Genomic DNA, 25288 nt, shown 5'->3' on the forward strand with positions numbered 1-25288 from the left:
CTCTGATCAACTCAAAATTATATGCAATACCTATAATCTCAGTCAAGATTGTCAACAGTGTAACTAGGTTGAATGTAAAGTATCATCTGAAAACCTCTGATTGATTTGATCTTAACCAACACTTCTCATCGTTTTCATGCATCTGGTAATTTTTGACAAATTACATACGTCATCACTCTGCTATTGCCTGTGTGAGAGATGGTAAAATTCCTAAGTGATCTCCACGTGTCATTACGAAAAGAAACTGGAAGCAGTTTGATATTCAAGGTTTTTTACATTAAGTATTTAGCATTGAATGGAATAGTTTTGAATGAATCCCTGTTGTCGAATTAGCATTTTCTTACTTCTACAACGCATTCCAGGGTGTATGCAATAGGCCCCTTTATACATACAATCAGGATTAAGGTCAGAGAGAACCCTTGGTTTACTGATGAATTTACTAAAATCATAAGGGAACAAGCTCAAGCTAAAAATAGGTTTTTATTACCGGCACAAGGCTTGTTTTTCTCTGGAGGCCAGGAAGGAGATGGTATGATATGTACATTGCTGCCGGCTTTAGATTTTAGTGATGTTATATACAGCTCTGGAAAAAATGAAGAGACCACTGGAAAATTATCAGTTTCTCTGATTTTACTATTTATAGGTATGTGTTTGGGTAAAAAGGCTTGCTAGAATAATTGCTTTATTCTATAAACTACTGACAACATTTCTTCCAAATTCCAAATAAAATATTGTCAAAAAATGACAACTGGTCAAAAAAACTAAAAAGATGCAGTGTTGTCAGACCTTGAATAATGCAAAGTAAATAAGTTCATATTCATTTTTAAACAACACAATACCAATGTTTTAACTTAGGAAGAGTTCAGAAATCAATATTTTGTGGAATAACCCTGATTTTCAATCACAGCTTTCATACGTCTTGGCCTGCTCTCCACCAGACTTTCACATTGATGTTGGGTGACTTTATGCCACTCCTGGCAGCGAAAATTCAAGCAGCTCAGCTTTGTTTGATGGCTTGTGACCATCCATCTTCCGTCTTCCTCATGGGCTGGCCCATGACAGGGTCTTGATCTGGTGGTCCTCCAGTTGTCCTTTTCTGCAAATAAACGCTCTAAATGACAATATTTGTATTTGGAATTTGGGAGAAATGTTGTCAGTAGTTTATGGAATAAAACAAAAATGTAAATTTTACCCAAACACATACCTATAAATAGTTAAACCAGAGAAACAGATCATTTTGTAGTGGTCTCTTCATTTTTTCCGGAGCTGTATATGCAGGGCTCAACCACTACCCTGAGAGAACTTGATTCAGTATATCATGTGGCCCTCAGGTTCATTATCAATCAAAAATGTCTGACACATCATTGTGATCTCTACAGCGCCGTTGGCTGGGCGTCATTGACCTTGTGCAGGCTTAAGCGCTGGTATACACAGATTTATAAGGCCATATTGGGTAAAATGCTATTTTATCTCTGTTCATTTTTAATCCGATCAGTAAATAAATATCAATTACGGTCCCATTCTCATTTGCTTTTAACAGTACCAAGACTTAGAAAAGGTTATGGTAGAAATCATTTTAGTTACTCAGCTCCGTGGTCCTGGGATTCTCTCCTGAACATGAGTCATGTTGGTGGTTTAAACACCTGGTCGATGTAAATATCATAGAAGAGTGTAATTGTCTTTAGGTCAGCTTTATTGTTTTTCTTTTTTTCTTTACGTAATATGTAATTGTTGTACTGTATGTGTGTCAATGTTATGTTAGTGTGTGTAAGTTGTTTTGTCTGAAACTTTGTCCCCCTGCTGCTGTTGGACCAGGTCTCTTGGAAATTTTAACTCAATGAGAAAAACCTGTATAAATAAAGGCAAAAACATTTTATATATATATATATATATATATATATATATGCTATAATAGAAATAAGGCCATGCTCATAAAAAAATCTATCATCCTCCCTCATCTTAAACGACACCAACTGCCGCTTGTTTTGACTTAAATCTATTTGAAAGTCTATGGCAAGCCCTGGAAATATTTTTTTTTACAATAATCAACAACCCATTTGACAGAGCTTGAAGAATTTAGAAAAGAATAATGGGAAAGTGTTGCACAAACCCAGGTGTGGAAAGAGTCTCTTAGAGACTCACCCAGAAAGACTCACAGCTTCAATCGCTGCCAAAGGTGCATCTGCAAAGTATCGAGTGTGAATACTAATCTAAATGAGATATTTATGCGTTTCATTTTCAATTTTTTTCTAAAAACATGTTTTCACTTTGTCACTATAGGGTATTGTGTGGAGATGGGTGAGAGAAAAAAAAAACAATTTAATCCATTTAAATTTAAAGTCAAAGGGTAGGAATACTTTCTGAAGGCACTGTACATGGCATATATGTTTAAAAGGCTAAAAACGTAATACTGTGTGCAGAAGGAGGACAAATGCTCACGTTACCTTTTCACCTTTGGGCCCAGGAGGTCCAATGGTTCCTGGCTTACCAGCGTGGCCCTAAGAATAACCAAACCCATGATTATTCACCTGACAAGTCATACACTGCAACTCACTGACAGACAGTACAATAACACAGAACTTGACATGGCGTAGATTGGATCCTGGCTTACCAGCGTGGCCCTAAGAATAACCAAACCCATGATTATTCACCTGACAAGTCATACACTGCAACTCACTGACAGACAGTACAAAAACACAGTACTTGACATGGCGTAGATTGGATCCTGGCTTACCAGCGTGGCCCTAAGAATTACCAAACCCATGATTATTCACCTGACAAGTCATACACTGCAACTCACTGACAGACAGTACAATAACACAGAACTTGACATGGCGTAGATTGGATCCTGGCTTACCAGCGTGGCCCTAAGAATAACCAAACCCATGATTATTCACCTGACAAGTCATACACTGCAACTCACTGACAGACAGTACAAAAACACAGAACTTGACATGGCGTAGATTGGATCCTGGCTTACCAGCGTGGCCCTAAGAATAACCAAACCCATGATTATTCACCTGACAAGTCATACACTGCAACTCACTGACAGACAGTACAAAAACACAGAACTTGACATGGCGTAGATTGGATCCTGGCTTACCAGCGTGGCCCTAAGAATAACCAAACCCATGATTATTCACCTGACAAGTCATACACTGCAACTCACTGACAGACAGTACAATAACACAGAACTTGACATGGCGTAGATTGGATCCTGGCTTACCAGCGTGGCCCTAAGAATAACCAAACCCATGATTATTCACCTGACAAGTCATACACTGCAACTCACTGACAGACAGTACAATAACACAGAACTTGACATGGCGTAGATTGGATCCTGGCTTACCAGCGTGGCCCTAAGAATAACCAAACCCATGATTATTCACCTGACAAGTCATACACTGCAACTCACTGACAGACAGTACAAAAACACAGAACTTGACATGGCGTAGATTGGATCCTGGCTTACCAGCATGGCCCTAAGAATAACCAAACCCATGATTATTCACCTGACAAGTCATACACTGCAACTCACTGACAGACAGTACAATAACACAGAACTTGACATGGCGTAGATTGGATCCTGGCTTACCAGCGTGGCCCTAAGAATAACCAAACCCATGATTATTCACCTGACAAGTCATACACTGCAACTCACTGACAGACAGTACAAAAACACAGAACTTGACATGGCGTAGATTGGATCCTGGCTTACCAGCGTGGCCCTAAGAATAACCAAACCCATGATTATTCACCTGACAAGTCATACACTGCAACTCACTGACAGACAGTACAAAAACACAGAACTTGACATGGCGTAGATTGGATCCTGGCTTACCAGCATGGCCCTAAGAATAACCAAACCCATGATTATTCACCTGACTAGTCATACACTGCAACTCACTGACAGACAGTACAAAAACACAGAACTTGACATGGCGTAGATTGGATCCTGGCTTACCAGCGTGGCCCTAAGAATAACCAAACCCATGATTATTCACCAGACAAGTCATACACTGCAACTCACTGACAGACAGTACAAAAACACAGAACTTGACATGGCGTAGATTGGATCCTGGCTTACCAGCGTGGCCCTAAGAATAACCAAACCCATGATTATTCACCTGACAAGTCATACACTGCAACTCACTGACAGACAGTACAATAACACAGAACTTGACATGGCGTAGGTTGGATCCTGGCTTACCAGCGTGGCCCTAAGAATAACCAAACCCATGATTATTCACCTGACAAGTCATACACTGCAACTCACTGACAGACAGTACAAAAACACAGAACTTGACATGGCGTAGATTGGATCCTGGCTTACCAGCGTGGCCCTAAGAATAACCAAACCTATGATTATTCACCTGACAAGTCATACACTGCAACTCACTGACAGACAGTACAAAAACACAGAACTTGACATGGCGTAGATTGGATCCTGGCTTACCAGCGTGGCCCTAAGAATAACCAAACCCATGATTATTCACCTGACAAGTCATACACTGCAACTCACTGACAGACAGTACAATAACACAGAACTTGACATGGCGTAGATTGGATCCTGGCTTACCAGCGTGGCCCTAAGAATAACCAAACCCATGATTATTCACCTGACAAGTCATACACTGCAACTCACTGACAGACAGTACAAAAACACAGAACTTGACATGGCGTAGATTGGATCCTGGCTTACCAGCGTGGCCCTAAGAATAACCAAACCCATGATTATTCACCTGACAAGTCATACACTGCAACTCACTGACAGACAGTACAAAAACACAGAACTTGACATGGCGTAGATTGGATCCTGGCTTACCAGCGTGGCCCTAAGAATAACCAAACCCATGATTATTCACCTGACAAGTCATACACTGCAACTCACTGACAGACAGTACAAAAACAAAGAACCTGACATGGCGTAGATAGTCAACATGTGTTAACAGTGTATAATCATGGGTGTATAATAAACACACTAAGGACAGCAAAGGAGAAAGATATTTCCCTGGTAACTTGTGGTGCCCTACATCGTTATCTAACTAAAAAACAGAATTAGACTGGCAATGGCCTGGCGTCCTCCGGAGTTGCCAGAGGATTTGAGTATAAGGGTTTGAGGTTGACCATATCCAATTTACCTTTCTTCTTTGTTCCTGTTTGGTGTGTGTTGCTGTGATATTATTGATACATTCTGTTGTCTAGTTGTGTTTGACTCAAAAACAGAATGAAAACTGGCAATGACCTGGCTGTTGAGGTGCCAAAGAATGTGGTTTTAAGGGTTTTGGGTTGGGCTTTACCATTTCCAGTATAGCTTTCCTCTCTGTTCTGGCTTGACATTTTGTTTGCTTTGGTATTGATACGACACAGGTGTCCTGTTGTCTAGTTGTATTTGGCTGCAGAGCACTGTTGGTGTATGGGTGTGTGTGTGTGTGTGTGTGTGCAAGCTTGGTAGTGATTCGACACCAGGTGTTCTGTTGTCTTGTGTTGGACTAGACATAAGCCAGATGTGGAGGCAGCGGCCACGGCCACGCCTTGCTTGTCAGAGGAAAAGATGGTTCCAATCCACACATTATTTCACTTCAAGAGTGAAGGTTCAAAGCCAATGCAAAAAATACACAGAAAGAGACAGCCGGGGGAGTTGGCAATGGATGCCACCTCTTTAAGGAACTCTGGAATGGGCTTAAAGAGACTTAGAGATGACCTGAGGGCGTGTTGCGTTCAGTGGGATGTGTAGGAACAGAACAAAGGCCATGTCAGATCCTCTCAGGTCCTTTGGGGTGAATCTCTCTGAGGCATTGCTTGACTTGGACTGAAATAAGTGCCAGTGTTCATTTTGGGTGCCGGAACTGTTTATATTTAGGTGCAGGAGCTCCACAATACTTGTGATCTAATATTCTATAAGAGGAACAGGAGCTCAAGCAGTAGAACATTTTGAGGTGCAGGTATTCAGCTCTGGTGAGCTCTTGTCCAAGTCAAGCACTGCTTTGAGGTAGAGACGAATCTGATAAGGACACTTTAGAGTCATGATTTGGTGTGAATGACATGTCACCAGAACAGGACTTAGATTCACACCAGTTTTGTTGTTTGTATGTGTGTGTGTGTGTGTGTGTGTGTGTGTGTGTGTGTGTGTGTGTGTGTGTGTGTGTCTGTGTGTGTGTGTGTCTGTGTGTCTGTGTGTCTGTGTGTCTGTGTGTCTGTGACCGAGTGAGGCATTGACTTAAGGAGAGAAAGAAAGATCGAGAGAGACAAAGGGAGTGACGGAGAGAAAGAGAAAGACTGGGAGAAAGAGAAGTGTGTGTATGTTATTATTATAGCCAGACAGGAGTAACTCACTGTGTATCCTGCCATTCCAGGCATACCCCCAGGCCCCATAAATCCCGGATGACCCTGAAAATGATGCAGAAAACAGCCACACATTAGTTTTTACAGCAATTTGTTTTGATATTCTATCTGTACTATGTGGTAATGCTAAATATAACCTTGGCGTCTGAATCCATCGAACTGAGGGGTTGTATGTCACTAAGGCATACATATTTTCCTTCACCGGCTATCACAACAGAGTTTTCAAGGCCTAACACTGGAAAAGGAGTTCTGTTCTCAACTGAAAGGAACATCCTGGCGGTTTCTTCATTTTCCTGTGTGATCCCGTGCTGCAGGGGGAAAACGAGTATTCATATCCTCTGCTCTGTTTCTGACATCAGGCTTTTACAACTCATAACAGAACCTAATAGGGATATTGCTTGTCCGCAAATACTACCAGATTAGCAAGATGCTAATTGCTATACAAAACTTACAGTTAGAACTATAACTACTGTTCCCTGAAGGAGGGAAGCAAGGTACAACACAGCTATGGGAGGAGTTTGAGCGCTTGGCCTGACAAGGCCAATGAACCTCGTGCCTCAACGGAAGCCCCGCCTTCCACAGGTGATAAGGCCCTGGAAATGGGCGGCGTGGGGCCCAAAAAGGTGTTGTTCCTTGTTTCCCTCCTTCAGGGAACAGTAGTTATAGTCATAACTGTACATCCCCTTTGAGTCGGTCAACTCGGTACAACACAGCTACGGAGACATGAAATCACACTCCAAGCCAACCCCAGCGGACACCAATTGAAATTGCCCGCAGCACACCTGCAGTTCCCGGGTATTGTGCAATCTGTGCGCTGCCTAATGATCCTATCCTGCCACAGCCGTATTCACACTGTGGGCTACACTGGTGAGTGAAAGTCCACACTGGGACAATAGGAACCGAATCCGCAACAGTCTCTGTCTGTCGATGTATGCCACCACTGTCTCGCTGTTGGTCCTCATAATGGCCTGGCAAGAATGGGGAAAAAGCACCCGAGTACTATGTACACTGTCAAAAGCCCCAGCTAATTGATGTGCAGCACGCTCTGCGACATTGTCCGCAACTCCCAAATTGAGCTGCCCTTTTGCACAGCGCACTCCACCCTTGGGAGGATGAGTCTGTCGTGATCACTCTGCGGGATATAACTCGACCCATGGGTCCCTCCACCGAGCCAGAGCTGTAGGCATGATGGGGACACGGAGTGACCGGTTTAATTGGCACGGTGCGTCCAAGCGAGTGTCTATTATCTACCGCTGGAAAGGTTGCATCAGCAACAGGGGGGTGACCAGGGCTATTATAGAAACCATCATCCCTAATAGGCACAGGCACTGGCAAAAACGACATAGACAAAATTGGAGCAAGCAGCACGAAAACCGGCCTCCCAATAGGGGGACAAAAACCCACGATCCTCGATTGTGTCCGACTCGAGACGGAATGTACTGAGATGGAGCCAAATAGCTATTCCTTGATCCACTATGAAACCCAGAGACTGAACATGTGAAACCAGCATGAATGCAGGTAACAACACCCGCTCCCTTGGCTACCACTAGCCAATCATCCAGGTAGTCCAATATCCTGAGCGCCAGACACTGCACAGGGATGCACAACAAATTGTAGCCTGTACCCCGACTTCGCTGCTCACATAATCCAGGGCAGTTGGGTGACACAGACAGAGAGTCTCCCAAAATAGTGCCATCTGAAGGGGTGGAACATCACCTGTACATTTACACAATTTTCAGTGTCTGACTGTGGGGAAATGAGTCTTTATTCAGCTGACATTTGGAGGACTCAACTCTTGAAACACTGTAGAACTTGGGCTTCATACCCGATTGGTTGTGCCACTTGGGGGTACCGTTATCACAGTGAACATCTGAGTATCCTGGGACTAAACACCTCCCTGCAACTGGATCCTGGACTTCCTGACAGGCCACCCTCCAGGTGGTAAGGGTAGGTAACAACACATCCGCCACACTGATCCTCAGCACGGGGGCCCCTCAGGGATGTGTGCTCAGTCCCCTCCTGTACTCCCTGTTCACTCATGACTGCATGGCCAGGGACGACTCCAACACCATCATCAAGTTTGCAGATGACAACAGTGGTAGGCCTGTTCACTGATAATGATGAGACAGCCTACAGGGAGGAGGTCAGAGACCTGGCTGTGTGGTGCCAGGACAACAACCTCTCCCTCAACGTGATGAAGACAAAGGAGATGATTGTGGACTACAGGAAAAGGAGGACCAAGCACGCCTCCATTCTCATCTCAACGGCTGTAGTGGAGCAAGTTAAGAGCTTCAAGTTCCTTGGTGTCCACATAACCAACATACTTTCATGGTCCAAACACACTAAGACAGTCGGGCCTATTCCCCCTCAGGAAATTGAAAACATTTGTCATGGGTCCTCAGATCCTCAAAAGGTTGTACAGCTGCACCATCTAGAGCATCTTGACTGGTTGCATCACTGCCTGGTATGGAAACTGCTCGGCATCCGACCGCAAGGCACTACAGAGAGTAGTGTGTATGGCCCAGTGTGTATGGCCCAGCCAAGCTTCCTGCCATCCAGGACCTCTATACCAGGCTGTGTCAGAGAAAGGCCCTAAAAATGGTTAGACTCCAGCCACCCTAGTTATAGACTGTTCTCTCTAGTACCGCAAGGCAAGTGGTACCGGAGCACCAAGTCTAGGTCCAAAAGGCTTCTTAACAGCTTCTACCCCCAAGCCATAAGACTTCTGAACAGCTAATCAAAGGGCTACCCAGACCCGTCATTTACAATGCTGCTACTCTGTTTATTATCTAGGCATAGTCACTTTAACTCTACCAACATGTACATATTACCTCAACTACCTAGTGCCCCGCACATTGACTTGGTACCGGTTCCCCCTGTATGTAGCCTCACTATTGTTATTTTACTGCCGCTGTTTAATTATTTGTTACTTTTATTTTTAAATAGCTTTTATTTTTACTTAGCTATTTTTTATTTAACACTTATTTTCTTAAAACTGCATTGTTGGTTAAGGGCTTGTAAGTAAGAATTTCACTGTAATGTCTCCACAGGTTGTATTCGGAGCATATGACAAATTCATTTGGATTTGATTTGAGCCTGTGCCATCTCCCCTCTCACCAAGTTAGGTGCACAAATAAAAAAATATCATGGAAGTTATCAAGCCCAGCAGTCATAGGTACCAGTGACACCGCACCTTGTAACTCCGCTGGAAAGGGGACAGACCGCTCTGAAAAACTGACCCCATCTGTGATAACAGACAGGGTGATTCGTAATCGGATCCAATTCCTAAGAACAAAATGTATTGAGCAAGAGACAGACAGCTTATCTTGGAGTTCAGACAGTATGAACCACAGAGACCGTGTTTGGGATAACAGCATGATTGCCAACTGCCGAGTCCATAACCTGTATCACTAAGCACCTCATAGGGACCAGTGAGCTAGAGGGAGGAATCAGCAATGAATCCCAGTAATAAGCTAACTATGGGGAGGGATGCCCCCTTGTGGAAATAGAGTGCCTGATACCGTATAGCCCCGCCTGCAGCCATGCCCTTTTATCTTCTGTAGCTCAGTTGGTAGAGCATGGTGCTTGTAACGCCAGGGTAGTGGGTTCGATTCCCGGGACCACCCATACGTAGAATGTATGCACACATGACTGTATGTCGCTTTGGATAAAAGCGTCCGCTAAATGGCATATATTATTATATATTATAGGCACAGGGGCTCCATCAATGTTTGATTGTTATCACATATGTGACTCATTTCAGGAAACTAGGTGTATGTTGCACCTCAGTACCTCACAGGAGCAGCATTTGAACGTAAATCTACATTTTTGTTTTTCAAAAAGCGTATTTTTGGGGCAGATATGCCTTCTGGGACATGTGAACTTCACAAACTTGTATTCCGTCCATAAATTCAAATACAATTGTTAAATTACGAGCCTAGTTGGTTTAGCCAGGGAAAAAGTCAGGAACCTTCCCACTAGCCATGATTGTAAACATGTATTTTTAAAAATCAAAATGTGTTTTTTGGCAGAAATGCCTTCTGTAACATGTGAATGTACAGGGGCCTTAATAACAAACTTGTATTCCATCCATAAATATGAAAAAAATGGTTACATTATGAGCCTAGTTGGTTTAGCCACAGAAAAAGTCAGGAACCTTCCCACTAGCCATGATTGGTTGAGATAATGTATGGGCTGGACATGCCAGGAGATGAGTTTGGATTTGTCTGCCATGTAGCATGCTTCTGTCTATAACGTGAGCTGTTCAGTATGTGTTGACAGTCCTTTCTCCCACACCGTTTTTTGAACGACATAACATTAGCCATCGAGAACTACAACGATTTGCTACTTTTCTTAACAACATCGATGCCCTGAATTTAGCCGGCGCTATCAACAGATCAGTAGGAATAAGTGATTAGCTTTCTGCACACGCCATGGTCAGTGTGAACTGGGGTGACTTGACAACGCTGGCCAAACAAGATGTAGCTACAAAAAAAATGTAGCTAAAATGTTCCCGTCTGCCGTGAAGCGTTCATTCATGTATAGAGATAAGAGTAGCTACATTTTCCAAATATAAGTTCCTAATTTAGTCAGAAATTCATTTTTATTGCAAGTTAAAGCATACTGTTAGGTAGCTAGCAAACGGTAGCTTGCTGGCTCACTAGCTAACATTACGTGTATGATCTGTGTAGTAATATTATTTGAATCAGAAACCCATTTGCATTGCTTGTTATAGCCTAATGTTAGCTAGTTAACATTGAACCTAGTTTGTTAGCTTTAGCTATCTGCAGATATGACAATGTTTGTATTGGTAGTAACATGAGTTGGGGTTAAGCCGGTTAATTGTTTAGCTAGTTAGCTACATGTCTAAACAAAAGACTCCACTTTGGCCTGATTATTTCATGACCCATCAAATTAGCAGGTGTGTCTGGGGGTGATAACGGCCATCGATTGTATTTCATGAAAATGTTCACATGTCTAGACAATAGTGACCCATCCAATTAGCTAGATGTGGGTGAGGGGTAGTTATAGCATTTCCTTCACATGACCGATCAATTTAGATAAGTGTGTCAGGTAAGTATCATTTAATAATGATAAAATATTTATAAAATATTTTTATCGGGACACTTTGTTTTTGACATTGATACTCTGCAAGTACTTTCACTGTACCGTTTACACCTTCTGTATCCTGTGCATGTGACAAATACACTTTTATTTGATATAGCATGTGTTTACCACAAGGCTTAAGAGGGTGCGAGCGATGCTGAATGGGTGTAGAAAAAGAGGAGCTCTCCAGTAGGTTTACCAAAACATTCAAGGGCGAATTACCTCAAAAGTGTGGTTTCAAGTTTATCAACGTTCGAAGCAGAATTCCCCTCCCATTGATCCTCAACTGCAGTGTATGATATACCATTTTCTAGCTCTGAGTCGCTACTTTTATCCAATGTAAAAAATAAAATAAAAAAATAAAAATTTGCTACCGAAGATCCAGGCGGTCGGACACATAATGATAGTCTACGTCAGCCATACGGCTTCTTATGCCAGGCGTACACTACAACAATTTAAAAATCGAAACATCGCTGAGCCTTTCACATTAAACAACCGTCTTACCTGTAGCCTATTTTTTTGTCTTGTCAAAGTAGTGGTGCAAATGACTTGGCACAGTGTGGGGCCACACTGTTGTGAGGATTCTTGTTAGCACGCTGTCTCGTGAAAGTAATGAATTGATGATGTGTTTAGTTTGTCAACATAGCTACAACGAGCTGTGGCTCAAAACAGCCTCAAAACGGGGTCAGTCAGACTTTCATGCTTGCCATACAGAGTTGAAATGTTCAGCCAATACATTTTTGAATTGAATAACTTTGCTCGCGGACTTCAGAGCTGTAACGATTTAACTCTTTCGCAAGTACAAACGCATACTAGCAGTAGTCATCACCCCTGCTCAAGTCTACACTTTCAGGGTGATGCGATACAACATCATAATCTCACTGGCTTCATCTCTGGCAAACTGTCATTGGCTATTGCTGATCATGTTCTCAAAAACATCTCGTTGCACATCTCACAATACAAGAGCACTGCAAATGTTGTTGGAAAAACATGTTTGAAAATATCAGGATGTCTGGGACGGCTCAAAGACGGCATCGGTCGCCCTCAGATTACATCTCTGACCTGCTCATATTTAACGAGCGTCGGTGACGGCCGCGTACCTCAAGTGCTAGCCAAGCCCGCTGCCAGCACAGAGCTAGCCAAAGAACACCAAGTGGCATCTTCTTTCGGTCTCGAGAATCTCTCTGACCACAGCACGGCCCGTTTAGAATAACCAAGGGACTGAACGATGCTAAACGAGAGAGCAACAAAAACAGTTCCACCATGTGAGACAGGGATCGCCTGTGGCAGTACGGTAGCTAGCTCGCTAACCTGACTGACACGCTATGCAGTGCTGTTGAGCTAGCCTGATCCCATCCACATTAAACCAGATCATCGGCCAAGTCTGGGAAGAGAGGTATGGAGCACACACCGACCCGGCCGCCCTCTCACTTAAAGTTACCTCCCTTAGCCGGCGACAGAGCGCACAGCAAATGGATTGAGCTAGGGCTGCTTTCGCACGCCTCAGACAGACAGGACAAGTCCCAATTCATCCCCGGGTTCCGTAACTCAGACCCAGTCAAGGTACGGGCACTTGTGAGAAGAAGCCATAAGAGTATCGTTGGAGGGAGTTATTTTTATTTATTTTTAACGTGAGTATCTTTTATTTATTTGGGCATGGTCTTAAACCCGAATCTGTCTTGTTAGCCTTGATCATTTTCGTTGTGTTTGCAATCGTACTCAGCCAAGTCTAAACAGGCAGAAGAATTGGTAGGGAACTTCACAAAACCAGTTACCAAACTTTAACAGACCCAACGTGTGTGCATCCCCTCCTTAAGTGGGACAGTTAAGCCTGATACATTTAGCTTATTTTTAAGAAATGTCTGAATTGTTCTGCTCAGCTCGAGGTGAAGAGCAGAAGAATTGAAGGAGTGAATCCGTGCCTCAGGTTTGTCATGTGGAACACAGGGCTTAATAATAATAATAATAATAATAATAATATATGCCATTTAGCTGACGCTTTTATCCAAAGCGACTTACAGACATGTGTGCATACATTCTACGTTTGGGTGGTCCCGGGAATCGAACCCACTACCCTGGCGTTACAAGCGCCATGCTCTACCAACTGAGCCACAGAAGGACCACAATATCCAGAAGCTTCCGGAGAGGCACGTGTTCTAATGTTCTTGAGCAGAGGGCGGTAGCGCGTGAACTCCCCCCATAGCTTGTGTTGCACTGAGTTGACCGACTGAAAGGGAACAGAGAAAGATTAGCTTCAGAGCTTATAATGGAATGACATAGGAAAAGACTCCGATCACTTTGCATTAGTTTTAAGCTACTGAGCCGACCGAGGCTTGGCCAGGTCTGAACAAAGTAATGTTTAGGTTACTCTGCTTTCTCCTTTTACTGTTTCAGATGTTTTTACAGTTGGTTATTCTCCGGAGACACTCATGGAAATGAGTTAGTCTTATTAATGGAATATCACAGACCTGCCAATGAGATGGGGGACTACACTGAACAAAAATAGAAACGCAACTTGCAACAATTTAAAATATTTTACTCAGTCACACTATATAAGGACATCAGTCAGTAGAAAGAAATTAATTGGGCCCTAATAAAGGGATTTCACATGACTGGGAATACAGATACGCATCTGTTGGTCACAGATGCTTTAAAAAAAGGCAGGGACGTGGATCAGAAAACCAGTCAGTGTCTGGTGCGGCCACCATTTGCCTCATGCCGCCGTTGATTGTGGCCTGTGGAATGTTGTCCCTCTCCTCTTCAATGGCTGTGCGAAGTTTCTGGATATTGACGGGAACTGGAAACGCTGTCGTACACATCGAACCAGAGCATCTCAAAGCTGCTCATCGGGTGAATATGCAGGCCATGGAGGAACTAAAACATTTTCAGCTTCCAGGAATTGTGTACAGACCCTTGCAACATGGATCTCGTCATCGTATCTTGATGCATTCAAATTGACATCGATAAAATGCCATTGTGTTCGTTGTCCGTAGCTTATGCCTGCCCGTACTTCCCCATACCATAACCCCACCATGTTCCATCTGCCCTGTACAGTTGAAGCCAGCATTCATCGGTGAAGAGCACACTTCTCCAGCGTGCCAGTGGCCATCGAAGTTGAGCATTTTCCCACAGAAGTCGATTGCTACGCCGAACTGCAGTGAAACCGCTCAGGTGAGAACGATGAGGACTGAGATGAGCTTCCCTGAGACGGTTTCTGACAGTTTGTGCAGAAATTCTTTGGTTGTGCAAACACAAAATTGAATCAGCTGTCCGGGTGGCTGGTTTCAGACGTTCCCTGCAGGTGAAGAAGCTGGATGTGGAGGTCTTGGGTTGGCGTGGTTACATGTGGTCTGCGGTTGTGAGGCTGGTTGAACGTACTGCCAAATTCTCTAAAACAACATTGGAGGCAGCATATGGTAGTGAAATTAACATTCAATTACCTTGGCAACAGCTCTGCTAGACATTCCTGCAGTCAGCATGCAAATTGAACGCTCCCTCCAAAGCGTGTGTTGTGTGACAAAACTGCACATTATAGAGTGACTTTTATTGTCCCCAGCACAAGGTGCACCTGTGTAATACTCATGCTGTTTAATCATCTTCTTGATATGCCACATCTGTCAGGTGGATGGATTATCTTGGCAAAAGGTAAATGCTCACTAACAGGGATGTAAACACAACATTTTAGATAAATAAGCTTCGTGAACATTTCAGGGATCTGTTATTTCAGCTCATGAAACATTGGACCAACTCTTTACATGTTGCGTTTATATTTTTGTTCAATATATGTAACAAGTCAATTGTGAGTGTTTGTGAGTGTCAATAACCAATAACCATTTCTACTGGGTGGTAGGATGCTGAGTGTGTTACCTCATCTCAATCAACGAGGACACTAAAACAGTCCCATTTAAAGTGTTTATTGTTGAGACTAATAGCTTCATGGATGCTGTCCTCCTGGCCAGATCATTTTTTATTACAAAGCCTTGACCCTTCAGTGACTATCAGTATGAGCTTACTTTTGGATCGCTCGCTCTTTAATGTACATAAAACTGGAAGACCTAGAAAAAACAAAATACCTTACAGATTTACGCCCTTCAGTACTAACGAGGGACACTTTGTTAAACAGATTTAAATGGAATTGTCAGGCTCCCACACAGGAAGTTAGGTCACAGACTATACTGGAATAAAAGGAAAGTGGGTACTGACTGCAGGGCCTCTGGTTCCTCTGGCGCCTTTCAGTCCTGTGCCCCCTTTCTGGCCCATGTCCCCGATGTCCCCTGTCTCTCCGATATGACCTGGTTTGCCTGCCTCTCCCTGAACACAAAACAACAACAGCAATGGTGTGTGTGTGTGTGTGTGTGTGTGTGTGTGTGTGTGTGTGTGTGTGTGTGTGTGTGTGTGTGTGTGTGTGTGTGTGTGTGTGTGTGTGTGTGTGTGTGTAGCTTGGACACTGATGTATCGCTGATGATGAGGATCCAAGTGATGTGCAGACCCTTCAAAAAGTATTCACACCCCTTGACTTTTTCCACATTTTGTTGTGGTACAGCCTGAAATTAAAATAGATTCAATGTAGATTTGTGTCACTGATCTACACACAATACCCCATAATGACAAAGTGGAATTATGTTTTTTGAAATGTTTACAAATGTATTAAACATGAAAAGCTGAAATGTCTTGAGTCAATAACTATTCAACCCCTTTGGTATGACAAGCCTAAATAAGTTCAGGGGTAAAAATGTGCTTAACAAGTCACATAATAAGTTGCATGGACTCACTCTGTGCGCAATAATATTGTTTACCATGATATTTTGAAAGACTACATAATCTCTGTAGCTGACAAATACAATAATCTGTAAGGTCCCTTAGTCGAGCAGTGAGTTTCAAACACAAATTCAACCACTAAGACCTCTGAGGTTTTCCAATGCCTCAAAAATAAGGGCACCTATTGGTAGATGGGTAAAAATGAAAAAAAAAAAAATAGACATTAAATATCTCTTTTAGATTGGTGAAGTTATTAATTGCACTTTGGATGGTGTATCAATACATCCAGTCAGTCACTACAAAGATACAGGCGTCTTTCCTAACTCGGTTGCTGGAGAGGAAGGAAACCGCCCAGGGATTTCACCATGAGGCCAATGGTGACTATAAAATAGTTACAGAGTTTCATGGCTGTGATAGGAGAAAACTGAGGATGGATCAACAACATTGTATTTACTCCACAATACTAATCCTAATTGACAGAGTGAAAAGAAATACAAATATTCCTAAAAGATGGATCCTGTTTGCAACGAGGCACTAAAGAAATGCTGAAAAATATATGGCAAAGCAATTCACTTTTTGTCCTGAATACAAAAGTGTTATGTTTGGGGTAAATCCAATACCACACATCACTGAGTACTACTCTCCATATTTTCAAGCATAGTGATGGCTGCATAATTTTATGGTTATGCTTGTAATTGTCAAGGACTGGGGAGTTTATCAGGATAAATGAATTCACCTTTCAGCAGGACAATAACCTAAAACACAAGGCCAAAACTACACTGGAGTTGCTTCCCACGAAGACAGTGAATGTTCCTGAGTGGCCTAATTAAAGTTTTGGCTTAAATCTACTTGAAAATATATGGCAAGACCTGAAATGTTTGTTTTAGCAAGGATCAACAAGAAATTTGACAGTGCTTGAAGAATTTAGAAAATAATAAATGGGCAAATGTCACATAGTCCAGGTGTGGAAAGCTCTTAGAGACCCAGAAAGACAGTAATCGCTGCCAAAGGTGCTTCTACAAAGTATTGACTCGGGGGTGTGAAGACTTATGTAAATGAGCTATTTCTGTATTTCATTTTCAATACATTTGGAAACATTTCTAAAAACATGTTTCCACTTTGCCATTACGGGGTATTGTGCATAGACGGTTGAAAACAAATTGACCAATTTAATCCATTTTGAATTCAGGCTGTAACACAACAAAATGTGGAATAAGTCAAGGAGTGTGAATACTTTCTGAAGGCACCGTATCAACAATCAACAAGCTAGTAAAACATCTGAAGGGTTACCTTCTTGCCATGCCTGCCACGGTTCCCCAGCGGACCCTGTTTCCCCTCCGGTCCCTGGTAGAGAGTCAAATTCATTAGAAACAATCTATGGACTTGTCTAGACTACTGACCTTTGTCACACCTCCTTTGTTGCAGTGTGCCCACACCACCTTGAATGCCCCAGGGACCTCAAGGCTTTGTTAAAGTGAAGACTGCCCCCTACTGGGACCCATAGGCATCATCGTGTTTGGCTCTATTGTTGTAATTATTGTTTGTCAGAAAAACTTACAGGGAAACCACTTTTTCCAGCCAGTCCGGTGGCCCCAGGAAGCCCAGGGTCTCCCTCTATCCCCCTGTCCCCTGCCTCGCCCATTGGCCCACGGTCACCTGGCTCTCCCTGAGGCAACGATAGGGGACAGCAAAAGATAGCATTTCAGCAAAATATTATGCTGTGGAGGTCAAATGTGTAATAGAGAACACAAACACCCTAATTTGGCTGAACGTTCAGTATGTTTACCTTCGGACCATCTTTTCCCAGGGGCCCGTCCTCACCAGCAGGACCTGGAAGACTCTAAGAAACAAAGAGTCACACATGACCAAAACCATAGCAACACGTATTGTTACAAGTAACAGCATGCTAAATGTTCCTATGGAATGAATTTATTGGGCAGTACGTATAGACGACTCATGTGTATGTACACTCAGACCCACAGGGCATGGAGCATGTGCACCATGTGTGTTCTTGTAGATTGGAAAGAGCCTGACTGTGATGACGATTATATTTTCCTTCCAGTATATGTAAGCCATTGGGGTTAACGAAAGAAAAAAAAATGCTTGCTGTTTTCTCTATTGCGTACTCCAATAATCCAACATGTCTGGAGAATTTAGTTATTAGTGTCAGTAAGAATGTACAATAAAAACAGTGTGATTATTTGAGTAATCATAAACAGGATCTCTGAGTTTAAGCTTGGACACAAAGGACGCGCTCTTTCTCTACAGGGATTTTCTAAGTCTCCGTGGGGCTTTCCTCTTGCCCAAAGAGAGAGAGAGAAACATCCCTAAAGGTTATTGATACAGTCCAAAAGACAAAAACAAAAAACAAATCAGAGGCAACGCTGTCCTGGCCGTCTCCGGCCCGAGGATTACACGCCTCCATCAAATGAGGGCAGAGTAAATATACTGGCATATCGGATTCTCCCAAACACAAGCAGAGCAGGATTAGAATCATAGACTGTGATTAAAAGGTATTCTGAAGTACTCAGGACTCACTCTCATTCCCTGCTGTCCTTGTTCCCCCTCTCCTCCAAACGGCCCCACATCGCCCTGCAGGGACACAACAGCAGAGGTGCTCAGGAGTATATACAAAAATAAGACTATAAGACAAGCTAAACTCTAAGTTATATATTTGAGTCTTTAGGTGCTGGACCCCAAGAGTAAACCGACTTGAAAATAAAGTATTGCTGACATTTTTAAGTACTTTATTTACGAGTGTTGACCGCCTTTTTTCATACAAGTGCTCAGGTGGTCATCTCTCAGAAGGACGCTAACAGCCCCACAGGGGTGATCAGGAGTTCACAGAACAGAAGCCATAACCCTCCCTGAGGATTGTGAGTAGCCTACTAATAGGACCTGGGGCCGCTCACATCTTAACATTGACATATTGCCCTCTTTCCTAAGGCAACTTTAATCATGTTGAGGTAGATCAACCATACAAGTTTAATGGGGGATTAGGCTAGGCGGTAAACCAGACGTTATGGCAAAATGTAGATTTCTGCCTAAATAGACATACCCAAAAGTAATTTTTCATGAAATGGCCGTAACCATTAACTAGTAATGCTGCATAGTTCGAGAAAGGTCTGGAACTCACCTTTCTGTTAAAAATGGGTATACATTGCTGAGGTGTTCTTACTGTGAGGACACAAGCTCAAGTATAAAAAATATTAATAAAAATATTTCAATAGAACAAATGACTGAAAGGCTTTCTAAATGTAGTAACGATCAAATTAGAAATGAATTACAATAAGACAGTTCGCAATTGATTAATTATTAACAACTCTTTTGACTGTCTCGAGAGTCACGATCCGTTTTTCCTAGTGACTCGTTCATTTTAGTCACTTGTTTGACCTAATGGATAATTGATCACACGGTGCAAGAATGAATGCAAATTAATTGATTATTGAATGTTATGGACACAGCCTTCCTCTGCTCAAGACAACTCGAGCAAACAAATCGCTTGAGGGTATCACGCCACTGGCGCTCAAGGGCGCCGGGCTCCCCAGCATTATTGGACTCAATCGCCTCTGTCATTACCTCCATTATCTCTGTCTGTTCCCCCGCTCTGTTCCCCGCCTCAACACGGATTGTCATATGTCCTTGTGTGCTGACGCTGTTCCTGTCTTGATCCGATTAAATGTTTGACTCCCCCGGTACCTGCTTCTCTCCTCCAGTGTCAGTCCTGACAGAGGGTGCTGCTGCAGCGCGCCAACAATACGGTGCTAAATAATCTCCCTGACCTGGCGGCAGACAAGCGTTCCGCCAAGAGTCGTTCCTAATCTAGTCCGGTTGTGGCTGCAAATAGACCTTGTTTCAAAGGTATTGTATTTGTATGCCTAGCAATCACGAATGTACATTGTTTGAAGCAGACTTTTATGAGTCTCAGTCACAAATGACCGCTCCAATAAACCCCCTATGGTGAACAAGATGGCAGTATTGTGATTGTTTCGAGTTTTAAGTTCATTGATCGCTGGTAGGGGGTCCTGCGTACTCTGGGCATTACTGACTCAAATGGACGGAAGATTTGTTCTTTTGACTGAGCGAGTTGAAAAGATCAGATTCAGTAAAAAAAAAGAGCCGAACTTCTGGTCACGACACGATTGCTGAAATTGCTAGAATGTCCCCTTTAATATGCAGTCTCCCGAGGCTGGGCTCCGTCGCTCAGAGGGAGAGTAAATTGATTATTTGTCTGGTTAAGCCAAAAAAATGTGACACATCACTCCTTAATCAAATATGGTATGTGAAACCTGACACTTCAGTCAGCTCCGCTGACAGAGTGGTAGCGGAGGGCAGACAGATGGGGCTTTCTGGCACCAGAAGGCACTTGACCCTGCGACGTCCACAGAACGCTTTGTACACCAAAATGTCCATCAGAAAAGGTCAAGAATTGCTCAAATTACCCTAAATAAGACGCGTAACATCTAAGAAGCTGTAGTCTTGAGCTGTAGTAAGACTGATGGGTCTTTGGATGTGTCTGGCTGTCATTTCGTTTCGTGAGGCTTAAAACCACAATCAGTTGTCCGCCAGAACACTGACCTTTATCCCAGGTTCTCCAACTGGACCCGGTTCCCCCTCTCCGCCAGGAGCACCCTGTGCGGAAAATAGAAGAGGAGTAAGACAAAAAGTGTGTGTGTGTGTGAGAAAGAGTCAGCGAGTGTATCCAGATGTATAGTGAAATTCAAAGCGAACTAGTATTTGAAATTAAACAATAGTTACCTCAGGTCCTTGCTCTCCATCAGGTCCTGCATCCCCCGTGGGTCCTTTGGGCCCCTAGAGGAGAGAATCAGCCAATCAGTGGTCTCAGGGGTTACTGTGATATCATGTGATGTGGCGGATCATGGCTTGATTGAGTGCAAAGCAAAAACTGAACATAATGTAAACCATGGATATGGGGGTTATTGATATAACTTAGTCAAATAAACTGAACATAATGTAAACCATGGATATGGGGGTTATTGATATAACTTAGTCAAATAAACTGAACATAATGTAAACCATGGATATGGGGGTTATTGATATAACTTAGTCAAATAAACTGAACATAATGTAAACCATGGATATGGGGGTTATTGATATAACTTAGTCAAATAAACTGAACATAATGTAAACCATGGATATGGGGGTTATTGATATAACTTAGTCAAATAAACTGAACATAATGTAAACCATGGATATGGGGGTTATTGATATAACTTAGTCAAATAAACTGAACATAATGTAAACCATGGATATGGGGGTTATTGATATAACTTAGTCAAATAAACTGAACATAATGTAAACCATGGATATGGGGGTTATTGATATAACTTAGTCAAATAAACTGAACATAATGTAAACCATGGATATGGGGGTTATTGATATAACTTAGTCAAATAAACTGAACATAATGTAAACCATGGATATGGGGGTTATTGATATAACTTAGTCAAATAAACTGAACATAATGTAAACCATGGATATGGGGGTTATTGATATAACTTAGTCAAATAAACTGAACATAATGTAAAACATGGATATGGGGGTTATTGATATAACTTAGTCAAATAAACTGAACATAATGTAAACCATGGATATGGGGGTTATTGATATAACTTAGTCAAATAAACTGAACATAATGTAAACCATGGATATGGGGGTTATTGATATAACTTAGTCAAATAAACTGAACATAATGTAAACCATGGATATGGGGTTATTGATATAACTTAGTCAAATAAACTGAACATAATGTAAACCATGGATATGGGGGTTATTGATATAACTTAGTCAAATAAACTGAACATAATGTAAACCATGGATATGGGGGTTATTGATATAACTTAGTCAAATAAACTGAACATAATGTAAACCATGGATATGGGGTTATTGATATAACTTAGTCAAATAAACTGAACATAATGTAAACCATGGATATGGGGGTTATTGATATAACTTAGTCAAATAAACTGAACATAATGTAAACCATGGATATGGGGGTTATTGATATAACTTAGTCAAATAAACTGAACATAATGTAAACCATGGATATGGGGGTTATTGATATAACTTAGTCAAATAAACTGAACATAATGTAAACCTGAACATGGGATATGGGGGTTATTGATATAACTTAGTCAAATAAACTGAACATAATGTAAACCATGGATATGGGGGTTATTGATATAACTTAGTCAAATAAACTGAACATAATGTAAACCATGGATATGGGGTTATTGATATAACTTAGTCAAATAAACTGAACATAATGTAAACCATGGATATGGGGGTTATTGATATAACTTAGTCAAATAAACTGAACATAATGTAAACCATGGATATGGGGGTTATTGATATAACTTAGTCAAATAAACTGAACATAATGTAAACCATGGATATGGGGGTTATTGATATAACTTAGTCAAATAAACTGAACATAATGTAAACCATGGATATGGGGGTTATTGATATAACTTAGTCAAATAAACTGAACATAATGTAAACCATGGATATGGGGAACATAATGTTATTGATATAAACTTAGTCAAATAAACTGAACATAATGTAAACCATGGATATGGGGGTTATTGATATAACTTAGTCAAATAAACTGAACATAATGTAAACCATGGATATGGGGGTTATTGATATAACTTAGTCAAATAAACTGAACATAATGTAAACCATGGATATGGGGGTTATTGAAATAACTTAGTCAAATAAACTGAACATAATGTAAACCATGGATATGGGGGTTATTGATATAACTTAGTCAAATAAACTGAACATAATGTAAACCATGGATATGGGGGTTATTGATATAACTTAGTCAAATATTTGTTGATTGACATTTCAGATGTTCTTGAGGGGTTCTCCACTGTTTTCCATGAAATATGAACATTTGGGGACTTATTCTTGAGAGGGCTAATATGGGGGTAAAGTGTGTGCATGTGTGTGTTTCCTTCCCTTTGTGTGTGTGTCTAATGTGTTTGTGAGCGCGTGCATAGTCAGTATCAAAGGCTGGAAAAAGTAGTCACACACACATCCCGTCAGCCACATGAAAATCACCCAGCTCCTTCCTCCCTGATTGTTTTTTTACAGAGCACTGGAGCAACTGATTAAGTGGGGGTTGAGTAACACCAGATCTGATTACATGTTTAGACTGGGTGGGGGGAAAAAAACATTTAGAGCGACGGCCTGACATGTTTTACCCTGACAGGATATGCCTCAGGAGAAAGAGAGGCTTAATCGCTTTGCCAATGAATGTCCACTTCACAATGATAGTCCGACATTTTTATCACCGTCACGGTATGTCACAGATTTTTCCCTCATCAGGTTGTAAGGGAGGTCAGCTAAATTCCTTCCAGTGTGCAAGCAGCCAATGTGTTTAGGGTTTTAGGCAGGGTCACTAAAAGCACTGTGACAACTGTTCGATTGACTGATTGACTGATACTCACTGGTTCACCATGGGCTCCCCTCTCTCCAGTGCTTCCAGGGATCCCAGCTTTCCCCTGAGAGAGACAGGTCAGAGGTCACCAACATATAGTCCCACTACAGGATGAACCAGATACAGAGCCTACCAGAGGGACTACCCATGGATCTGATCAGACTAGAGAGGAAAACATACAGACCAGTAAGTCATGCAGAAAAAAGAGGGGGGGGGGTTATAATATTCCAGGAACGGAGACATCCCCGTAGAGAAGTTGGGAAGGGACAAGCCAATAAACTTGACTCCTGAACCTGATCCATCCTGAACACAAACACAAGGGGAACAGTTTCTGTCACAACTGGGGAAAGAAGCTATTGACCGTGGCTTAATAAAAGTCATTCAAAAGGGTATCAAAGGTTTTACTATCGGATCTGAAATATTATGTCGCTGATTGCATCTGTGATCGGTGTGATATTCTACACACATCGCTTGGCCCATTGTGGTTACAAAATTGCACGGTGTTAGAGACAAACGACACAGAGCGCAGCCATCTCAGCGTCGGTGTCATATTCCTTTGTCCCCGAAATAAATTCCACGTCGTTCAGAACAACACTTACAAATTCCACTTACACTTAGTATAGAAGTGCAACGTCAGGACGTTCAATTTGGGGCTATGACATAACTCTCTCTGTAGTACTGTAACTCTTCCACATGAGGTGCCAGTAAGGGACCTCTACTATTTACAACCCCTGTTGTAGGGTGCCAGTAAGGGACTCTACTATTTACAACCCCTGTTGTAGGGTGCCAGTAAGGGACTCTACTATTTACAACCCCTGTTGTAGGGTGCCAGTAAGGGACTCTACTATTTACAACCCCTGTTGTAGGGTGCCAGTAAGGGACTCTACTATTTACAACCCCTGTTGTAGGGTGCCAGTAAGGGACTCTACTATTTACAACCCCTGTTGTAGGGTGCCAGTAAGGGACTCTACTATTTACAACCCCTGTTGTAGGGTGCCAGTAAGGGACTCTACTATTTACAACCCCTGTTGTAGGGTGCCAGTAAGGGACTCTACTATTTACAACCCCTGTTGTAGGGTGCCAGTAAGGGACTCTACTATTTACAACCCCTGTTGTAGGGTGCCAGTAAGGGACTCTACTATTTACAACCCCTGTTGTAGGGTGCCAGTAAGGGACCTCTACTATTTACAACCCCTGTTGTAGGGTGCCAGTAAGGGACTCTACTATTTACAACCCCTGTTGTAGGGTGCCAGTAATGGACCTCTACTATTTACAACCCCTGTTGTAACGTCAGGATGTTAAAGTTGGGGCTATGACATAACCCTCTCTGTAGTACTGTAACTCTTGCACGTGAGGTGCCAGTAAGGGACTCTACTATTTACAACCCCTGTTGTAGGGTGCCAGTAAGGGACTCTACTATTTACAACCCCTGTTGTAGGGTGCCAGTAAGGGACTCTACTATTTACAACCCCTGTTGTAGGGTGCCAGTAAGGGACTCTACTATTTACAACCCCTGTTGTAGGGTGCCAGTAATGGACCTCTACTATTTACAACCCCTGTTGTAGGGTGCCAGTAAGGGACTCTACTATTTACAACCCCTGTTGTAGGGTGCCA

General features: G+C 42.3%; 1 protein-coding gene across 1 annotated transcript in view; it reads right to left on the reverse strand.

Moving 5' to 3' along the window:
- The window catches only part of LOC118358616 (collagen alpha-1(XXIV) chain-like), a 124857-nt gene that overhangs the window by 37752 nt on the left and 61817 nt on the right, over window positions 1-25288 (reverse strand). Inside the window, exons 21-30 of the mRNA XM_052480072.1 lie at window positions 23685-23738; window positions 20968-21021; window positions 20788-20841; window positions 18748-18801; window positions 17996-18049; window positions 17768-17875; window positions 17500-17553; window positions 15655-15762; window positions 6337-6390; window positions 2445-2498 (exon numbers count right to left, since the gene is read on the reverse strand). Coding sequence (XP_052336032.1) covers window positions 2445-2498; window positions 6337-6390; window positions 15655-15762; window positions 17500-17553; window positions 17768-17875; window positions 17996-18049; window positions 18748-18801; window positions 20788-20841; window positions 20968-21021; window positions 23685-23738 — 648 coding nt within the window. The remainder of the gene's footprint in view (window positions 1-2444; window positions 2499-6336; window positions 6391-15654; window positions 15763-17499; window positions 17554-17767; window positions 17876-17995; window positions 18050-18747; window positions 18802-20787; window positions 20842-20967; window positions 21022-23684; window positions 23739-25288) is intronic.

This window comes from Oncorhynchus keta, chromosome 26 (genome assembly GCF_023373465.1).
Source record: "Oncorhynchus keta strain PuntledgeMale-10-30-2019 chromosome 26, Oket_V2, whole genome shotgun sequence".
Lineage (NCBI taxonomy): Eukaryota > Metazoa > Chordata > Actinopteri > Salmoniformes > Salmonidae > Oncorhynchus > Oncorhynchus keta.